At 44.4% G+C, this 9,880-nt stretch overlaps 1 protein-coding gene across 1 annotated transcript in view; it reads left to right on the plus strand.

Moving 5' to 3' along the window:
- LOC109291311 overlaps positions 1-9,880 on the plus strand; it is a 22,197-nt gene extending 12,317 nt beyond the window's left edge. The window contains exons 3-4 of the mRNA XM_019508270.1: positions 1,990-2,056; positions 7,776-9,880. Coding sequence (XP_019363815.1) covers positions 1,990-2,056; positions 7,776-9,295 — 1,587 coding nt within the window. The 3' untranslated portion in view covers positions 9,296-9,880. The remainder of the gene's footprint in view (positions 1-1,989; positions 2,057-7,775) is intronic.

Genomic DNA, 9,880 nt, shown 5'->3' on the forward strand with positions numbered 1-9,880 from the left:
CAGCAGAAAATAAGTGCACAGAGTTTAAATAGCCATCATAGGATGGGTCATGGGAACTGTAAAAATGTGATTGCTCTTGTTAGTTTCACCATGTGCATACATATTTACATGCACATCTTTCTCCAGTAATGTGGGGTGTTGGGGTTTATAGGCCTCCTTAGGGATGTCTGTTTTAAAGAGGAACTTGAAGAAGAGGGTAGCACCAGCAAGTAATATAATGGGATCCAGCCATAAAACCAGGCGAGAAGGAAGAACTGATGAGGGACATGAGTGGAGCTATTAGATGTGGAGTAGGACTGAGGAAGATAGTAGGTTCTGGGGGTCTTGAAAGTCATAGATAAGGATCTTAAATTAACATCATTAGTGAGGGAAATGATGGTAGGAAACTAAAGAGATGCCAGGGCAGGCCAGTGGATAATTACATGTTTTTGTTGGCAGTATTGATGGAAGGCTTGGGATGGTGTATGTCTACATGCCCAGCAAGGGGGAGGTTGCTGTAATCAAAGGACATAAAGATCAGAGGTTAGGTAAAAGTATAATTAATTTATGCACATACAACAAGCTAGTAGGATGTGCACATTCTTATATAGAATTAGAGAACAGAGTAATATTCTAGGCTGACGCATCAAGTAAAGAGACAAGATACAAACTGAGGAAAGGAATAAAGAAGTTTCAGTTAAACGTGATACAGACCACAAAAATTTAGCAGTCTCTGTCTATTGACTCTTGGGAATTTAGGACACTGATTAAAGCTATATTGTTTTTATTATTTCCAGCTGAGATGCTATGTCAATACATTTGTGCATTAGACTGCTTATCATTCCAATTGCCAGTTAGTACTTTACAATGAGTTAAGCAATGTAATAGGAAGCATTTTCACAAACAGCATGTAATAGCACATTCTTTTCTATCTTCTTGTAATAACTGGAATAAGTAAAGTCTAGAGGTGCTTTATAGGAAAAAAACAGAAGGATTCATTGAGAGCATCCATATAGAGAGGAGAAGACTGAACCTGACACTGAATTTGAGGACCCAAGGGACAGAGGCTATGATAGAAATGCAGTGAGTGATGGGGTCACTGGGGGAGAAGGTGGTAGTTTCAGAAGTTGGAGACAGTGATGGCTTGGAAACAGAATATGATGTGGGTAGGGAACTGGTGGAGAATAAGCAAAACTGAATATGATCAGAAACAAAGTTTGGACTGATTGTGTGCATCCAGACGTGTGGATAATTGGTTCCCCAGGCCAAGTGGTAGTGGACCACCTTGTGCCACAGCTACTTGTCCCTAGAGCACGCCTGTGCAATGCATGCTTTGGTGTGTGGCAAGTTGCCCCAGGTCAGGTAGAGGAGACTGGGACAAGCACTGGGCTGGCCCCAGCAGCCTTACCTGGGGTCCTGGGGGTCTCCTGGGGCTGCAGCCATGGTAATTCTGCCGTGCAGAGCCTAGCGCGGAGTGGAGTACAGCTCCAGGCGGCCTGGCTCTGTTTTTCAGCAGTGCGCGCTGCCTGAGTGTGCACTGTGCCGGGTTTTTTTGTGGGTTTTTTTGACTTCTGGATATCCAGGGATCAGAAAAACCTATGGAAGAAAATAATGGTGCAGCGTATGCTCAGGTAGCACGCCCTTGCAGTGTGGAGAACACTGGACTGTGTGGTATGTGGCTCTGCAAACATATTTGCGATGCTACATAGTGCACAACTGCACTCATCTGGACATGCCTGTGGAGGTCAAAGTGGGAGAGCACTTCTAGGGTAAAGTTAGTTATTGGAGCTATTGTAGGAGCCAGTTGTTTTGTATAAAATGACTAACAAATTTCAGCATCCTTAACTAACAATTAAAACTGGTACAGCTAAGTCACTGTGACTTAATTGGATACTTCATTAATTGAATTAAATTCTTCTTCTTTTGGAATTCTTGGTAAATGTTTTCCTATCATGAGGTTTCCATGCTAGCCAGTTCACTAAATTTGAATATGGTTCTTGTGATTTGTAGGACAGAGATGAATGCACTGAATCTCCTAACATTTGTGGTGAGAGGATAAAATGCCTGAATACCCCAGGTAAGCTTTTAGCTTTCTGTGATTAACAAAGAACTACATCTACTGGATCTTCAGTCCTATGTGGTGGAACTGGTCCAAGTTGATGGTGCTTTCCATAACTTCTGTTTGGGTGTTTTAATTCCTGCAGCACTCCAATGTCTTTAGGTGTACTGTTCTTCTCATTTGTAGTGCTGTAAATTTGAATAAACACCATTGAAATCAATGGCATTACTCCTGCTGGGAAACTGGTATAAAAGCATAATTAAGTGATCTGTCTTTTGCACTTGTTCAATGATTTGATTTAATCTAGTACATATTATTATGGCCTCCATCTCTGTAGTATCTGATACTCTTTGTATTGTAGAGTAGTGTTTCTCAGCCTGTGGGTAGCAATGCAGAAGTGGGTTGCAAGAATATATGAAAGGAGCCTCAACAAACTTTAAAAATAGATCAACAAACTTTAAAAATGGATTCTCCTTTAAAGGAGAACAATGTGGGAAACCGTGGTTTTTCCCTTGCAGGCCAGTTTTTCCCTTGCAGGCTGGCAAAGTTCCAGTCTGTGAGGGGCTGCTTGCATGCCCCCCTTCCCCCCGCCCCGCACACTCACCCTCTAGTCCACACACTGAGGCCTGGGGGCAGCAGGTCAGGAGTGAAGGGCACTAGGTCAGGACTGGCCATCGATGTTTACGGATGTGTCCTTGTACAAAAAGCTTAGAGAGCCACTGTTATAGAGTACTGAGGTGTGAGGTTACAGGTTTCATTTCCAACATATTAGGATGGGATATTCAGAAGCCTCATAACTGACTTAAGACCACATGCTCCATTGAACTTTTCCACTCTAGTTTTAACTTCATATGCCACCCTAGACTGTCCCTTTCCAATCAGTATGAACATCAAGGTCACAAGTATGAACTTAATGAAAATGTTGAGTGCACTATGCCAGCAGGCATGTTGATTTTTTCCATAGCTAACTGGCCAGAAGAGATTTGAAAAGAATAACGTGGAATGGTTTCATAGGCTGTGAACATTGTGGGATTGTAAATTGAGTTCTTCCCCTGTCCAAGGGACTGGGATCCAGTGAATATTCATCTGCTGGCTGGATCATCACTTTTGCTCAGTAGAAACTGGATACAGATGGAGAGTATGATGGGAACACATCCACTGCTCCCCCAGGGAAGGATTAAAGAGAGGACATGGGCTCAGTTAAATCTGCCTGACATGCATAGGCAGGAAGGAAGGCTTCAGGAATAGAGCCAGCCATCATAGTGGTCCCCGAGGATGGGCAATGTTCAGAAAGAGTTTTCAAGAAGCAAGATAGCACTAGGGAGGGGCATAATATGAGAAAGGAAGCTGGAAGGGGTTAAGGCTTTAAAATCACTTGAATAGAGACAAAGGGAGTTTTATTTGGGGTATTTGGGTTGGAGGTATTAGGAAGGACTTTAGGACAAGACTCTGGGGAAAGAAGGGCTGAAGATGTGCTAATGGTTCTGCTTTGTTGCCATCCCATATGGTTCCCATCCTGGAAGTGGTAACATTTATGTGACCTCACCAGAGGACTGAGTCTTTCAAGGAACAAGGTCAACTCAGGGCCTGTAAGGCCATCTGATGGAGGCAGATGTCATGGGATCAGACATCTGATGTCATGGGACATCCAGTCAGGATGAGGTATGTAATTTGGTGGGACATTTCCACATCACCCAAATCCAGTAGCAATGTAGGTGAAAGGAGAGGCACCCTCAACACCTCCAATTTAATGGTCTGCTCTACACACAGGTGAAGGGGCAATCGTTGAAATATTTTGATATTTGGGTCAGGAGATAGCACCCTTTTTAATCTCCCCATTTCAGTCATGGGAGAAGGAAATTTTTCTTCTCTTAAATTTCCTTTTTAATTATTCAAAAACTGTTATTTCCAGAAATCATTATGGGTCTGTTCATGACAGTTCATTATTTTACACAGTCCAATTTCCTTGTCAATAGGGAGGTTGAAATCAGATGTCTGGTTTGGAAAGGAAATCTGAGCTGACATACGAGGGCCTGATGTTGAATAGGGGAGGTTTCCTTAGAACTGCATGTGAAGTGTTTTCAGCTGTAGCAGCTCTTGCAGACCATGTAGCTTCAGAATGAAAGGGAAAGAAAGCATATTAGCATAGCCTTGCATGAAATGAGGAGCTTCTCCTCTCCACCATTCCAGCTCACTCTGAGGAGCTCTGAAGCTATTTGGCCCTTAATTATGTATGCAGTAAGCTGTTCTGCTCTCTAAGTTGGCATTATGCATCTGTGATCCTCAGTGATTTTTGTATGGCCTGGGATGCTGAGGGACAAAAGCTGAAGATCCCTCTTCAAGCTCTCAAATCTCAGTGATTTTCAACCTTTTTACATATAAGGCACCCTAGGATACACTTGCAACACCCCTCAGAAATTCCAGCTCTTAGTTTTCACTCTTTTTTTTATTACAGAAAAATAATAGAGCAGTTTTTTTCTGTTGCAAAGAACTTAGATCACAACTATGGATTTATATTTGATATCTGTGGCTAGATACAGACATTCAAAAAGCCTGAGGTGGAGTTGATCAAACTTTTGTAGGTTTCCCTAAGCTGTGTAAATTACATCAAGAATGACTAGAATGCACATTCTCTCTTCATTTTGCGGGGTTGGTGGAGGGGTTGCACATGGTCGTCTGCACTGGCTAAAGCCAGTAGGCTGGAGCTGCTCCCACACACCTCCCAGTGCACTGAATGCTGCCAAGGGCAGCTGAATGTATCTTATCAGTGAGCCACACCTGATAGGCTGCTGGGCACACCCATGGCCCTGGCCACCCCCGCCCCCCGACCCAGCCAGAACCACTGGGGAGGGGGGGGGACACTTGGCAGGGGTTTTCCCCTCCCTGTGTTCCTCTTGCCCAGCCAGGCTGTGCAGCTCCCAGTTACCTTGCTCTTCCCTGCCCCCCACCCCCCCAGCCCCTGCTGCCCTCTACAAAGGGTTTTATTTTGCTGTGAATGGAAGGTGAAGGTGGGAGTCAGCTGCATGTGCATCTGGAATTGAGACCTTCCCTTCCCTGCAGAGCCGGGGGATGTGGGATGGATGGGGGGATGCCCAGTCAGTAGCTGCTGAAAGGACAGGGATGGGGGTGTGTGGAGGGGCTGGTCCCCAAATGCTGCCCCCATCAGCCAGAGGAGGTACCAGGGCATGGAGCTGCAGCCTGGAGAGCTGGTGCCCCTTATCCTGGCAGTGCCCAGCTGTGAGGGCCCAGCCTGGGAAGGACAAGAGGTGACATGGCCTCTTTCTCCCCGGTAGGGCCCAAACCTACAACTGCGCTGACCCAGACTGGGAGCATGGGTGACTGGTGCCTCCTGAGTCTGGGGGGGCACAAGATTGTTAACAGGGGGGTGGCCCCCCCAGTGGCCAATTGCAAATTGGGACGCGGGGGGTTCCCCAGCAGCAAAACCGGAAGCGCACTTCCAGCTTCACAGCTGGTGCTTCCAGGGGGTGCACAGCCAATCTCATGGGGTGCACGTGTACCTGTATGCACCCCCTCTGCGTCACCGAGTTGGGTTGGGGGGAGGAACTGGGAGGCCCAGACAGGGTCTGGGGGATCTAGAGGGCCTCAGCGAGTAGGGTAGGGGGGACTGGGGTGGCGAGGATTTGGGGAGCTAACAGCTGGCAGGGGTGCAGGGCTTAGGAAAGAAGCCATGCTGTGCCAGTCAGCAGGGAAGGGGGGAAGCCCCTTCATGCAGCCCCCCTCAGCTATGCGGGCTGGGGTGGGGGCCTTTGCTGCCTTGGCTCTGTGACAGCCCGGGGTCAGGGCTGGCCCAGCACTGGGCCAAAGCAGATGAGTGTGGGCCAAGTCTAATTCACATGCCCTGCAAGGGACAGTTAGCAGGGGAACTGCAAAGCATCCTGGGATGCTGGGGGACTGTGACCTAACTTGAGTTGGGAGGGGATCTGGCACAAAAGTTTGATAGACTAACCTAAACATGTATACGGGTCTATCTTAGACCAGGCTTCACCATTTTAAACCAGTCTGTGTACTGAACTTCTGTTCTGTTACAGGTTTAGACCGGTTTCCAATCACTCGTACTGGTTTATGTGTAATGTCTGTATCTAACCCATGGGTTTATTTTGGGTATCACGTTTGTAAACCTAAAAGGGCTAATATTGCATGGCCCCCTGTGGCACACTTGAAAGTATCTCAAGGCATCCCAGTGTGCCGTGGTATCCTGATTCATGGCTCTAGACCATGAATTGAGAACAGCAGACCCTGAATACAGAGTAATAATCTAACATTAAAAAACTTGCCTAAGTGTATGTTAAAGGGCAAATTATGTTTAAGATTAAAATAAACCTTGCTAAACACTGCAATAGATCATTTTCTACTTCGTAAACCAGTTAAAAGTACATGCAGATAGGTTTTCTTTTCATAGCCATTCAGCTATGGAGCAATGACATTTCTCTGTCATTGGGAGAACAATCCTTTAAGTGAATGAAATGCAAATACGCAAGGGAGTATGAAAATAAAACTGTGTGTTAAATTGCTGTATATATACTGGTCTGTCTGGCAGCTCTAACTATATTGGAGGTAGTCTTCTGTTTGCTCAGCAGTTTGCAGTAGCCTGCTGGTGCCTGGCTCTTAATGCTCCTGCATAGGAAGAAAAATATGACTAATTGGGGGTCTGTGGCCCACATCTGGATTTCAGATGTCAGCCCATGTTCCCGGTGTAAGCCAGCATTTGATTTCAGTCTTGATACTGTGAGTAAACAGAGTTTAAGAGTTAATGAAGAATTCTGGATAAATAGAGACAATATTTAGGTGTCAGGACGCACTTCATGAAAGTTTCAGGAAAGGGGACTTTAAGTTTTTGGTTAGGTATGATTTAAAAGGCTTTATAGAGCACATTCACAATTAGCAAAGCCTCAGGTTTTTTCATGCCCAGTTCTGACAGCCTGATTTTCATCCTGCTCTCCTCCTGAAAACTTTTGGCCATTTGCATCTTCAGGTGAAGTCAGTGGCAGTTGTGTGCACTTAGCACCTCTAGAAAAACACCCAAAGTTAGAAACACCCTTTTGAAAATGTACCCAACAACTATATTCTTTGATCTATTAAGGATACTATGTGCCTTGCAGGCAGGGGGATGTAGCTGTGAGGTGGAGATGACTTTACGTGGGAAACTCTCCGCTGGCTGAAAGTAACTCTACCAGTCCATGAATGAGTCAGCTCCAGTGAGCTGGGGACAGGGCATGTGTAAGCAGGGATGTGGTGACTGTATAACAGAGGGTCATTATGCCCAGTCCTCCAAATTAGGACTGAGATACTGAATGGTGAGGCTACCTGCAGCTCCCCTGCACTTCAGCAGGTGCAGCCAGGGCCAGACACAGGAATGGGCAAACCAGGCAGCCTCCCGGGGCCCAGAAGGAAAGGGGGCCCGAAAATGATAATTTTAAAATTTTTATTATCATTATCTCTGGTGAAGGGAGGCCCAATACTAAAAGTTCACCCGGGGCCACCCAGAGTCTAGGTAAGTGCTGGGTGCAGCTTGGACAAAGTGAGGGATCAGGGCATTTATCTTTAAACTTTGTCTACAATCAAGGGCCTTCTGACAATATTGTATAATCTAATTTGTGCTTTGCTTTGCTTGGCTGCTATCAGGTGATGTATAAAAGAAGTTTGTTCTGAGAAGCTGTAGAGTATTTTTAGGATGTGATATATCTAAAGATTAAATCTGCCTACTTCCTATGAACAGGTGGCTTCCGATGTCTTGGGATTGCTGAAAGAGATGCGACATTGGGATTGTGTGGAGAGGAGTATTTCTTTAACAAAGAAATGCAGGAATGCCAGGCGTGCTCAGAGTGCGAAGATGGAGCGGTAGCTGTCCCTTGTTCTGCAGCCAGTGACACTGTTTGTTCAGCAGCCAGTGAAAACAAGCTTTCCGAATCTTGGGCTGGAAACATTATTTTACCCTCAGCAAAATCTGACCGCTGTCAGGTCTACCCTGGCTTATACTTGAAGATAAATGGAAGGCTTCACTGTGAAATTATATCAGTTGAAGATAACTGCCTGGTATTCAGACAACATGGTTTGATGTGGACTGATCTCAATTTTGCTGTAAAGCACAACTGCAGAAACTTTCTTCAACTCTCCTTGAAACTAAACAACAGTGAGGAAGGCTGTGAACTGAGTGCTGTTCGTGTTGAGCAACCAGAAGGCAAATATTTCCAGAGCACGAGTTTAAGCAGTGCTGCAGAGGTAGAGCCAAGCCAAATTCTCTCTGTGTTTCTGAGGAGTCCAAATCAATTCTGCAACCAAAGTAAAGACTTAAGTATTTATGATCTTAATACACCACTCAGTTTGTTTTGGTTATCCCATGATACGGGTGCAGTGGCCATGAGTGCGCAGATGTCAACTGCAATACACTACCAAACTAACTATCGACCAACCTTTAAAGTTATTTCCGTTTCTGACCCTTACATGCTAAGTTTATCGCATGATGGCAGAGCTATAAAGTTCACCGAAATGGGTGTTGTCAAATTTGTTTTTCATCAAGCATTGTATTCCATGGGCCACGCATGTGTTCGTGAAGGCTTTTCCTTAGTTTCATACATTAATAGGAATGGTACCAACAGAGAATTAATGAATATATTTAAGTCTGGTGTAAATTACAGAGACACCTCAATATCTGCCTCTCAGGCCACCAAAGTCAATGCTGGGGATTTGATTAGCTTTGAAATACTTTCTCCTCCTCAATGTAACGTTCGGTATTTTGGAGACAGCTCTGGGATTAGTATGTTCAGCCTCATCTGGATCCCATCTGCAGTTTCCACTGCCATATCAGCTACAGTTTTTGTTACAGGTTTGCCTACAGGAGTGGTCAGAAACAAATTATTGTGTTTCACCCAAGTCTCCTCCCATGAGAAACAAATACAGTTAGTTGCTTCAGGACAACTGGCTCAGAAGTATTTCACCTTTACAGAAAGGGGGATTGCCAGTGTTGCTCTTAATTTAAAGCTGATCCACTCTTGCTATATACTCAAAATGACTCTAAATCAGTTGCTTAGAGATCAGATGCAACCCACAGCAATTGCTCAGCAAATTGGAGGTCAGATACCAGAGGGAAGCCTGTGGACCAGCGTGTCCCTCCACTCTTCTTTTGACGTGCATAATGGCACATTGATATTTGTTTCTCTTGACTGTGTGCGTGGAAGGATCAATCAGATTGCTCATGAACATGGAACCAGCATATCTATTTTATGGATTTCATCTTAATTATGGTAGAGTGAAGCAATTGTGGACAGACAGTTTTCTGTGACATTTGAATTTTTCTATGTGAACGTGCACAGAATATTGCATTAAAATATTATTGGTAGGAACCCTTAAAAGTAATCTTAGTTGGATTGTCACTCTCTAAACACAATGGATATATCTGCTTTTCCAAGTGATTTCTCTGACATCTGGGAACAATAGAAGCTTGGATCCAGTTCTAACTTTATTTTTTAACAAAGCAGTGCCTTAAAATAAGATTTTGTAGGATTCAAACAAAAGGAGGAAGGAAAGAGAAATGGATGATTTTTAAAAGGTACTGAAAATGGAAAACCGAAACAATCTGCACCTGCTTTCACATACTGTTATGCCTTCCCTATAAAAGGGCAATACCAGTCTTTTTGCTTTTGTCATCTTATCCAGCCCTTACAGAGTGGTGGGACTTTGTGTAAACTGAAAGAATTTGCTTCAGACTGAAGGTAGAAAAAAAGATAACAGATGTTTAGAAGCAGGGCTGATCAGAGTAGAATGTAATTTTTACAAACTTGGTTTTTAACAAAGAAAAGGAAGTAAATGGCTGTTTTTGTTTCA

This window comes from Gavialis gangeticus, unplaced genomic scaffold, assembly GCF_001723915.1.
Source record: "Gavialis gangeticus isolate Ggan-Ray unplaced genomic scaffold, GavGan_comp1, whole genome shotgun sequence".
NCBI classification, from domain to species: domain Eukaryota; kingdom Metazoa; phylum Chordata; order Crocodylia; family Gavialidae; genus Gavialis; species Gavialis gangeticus.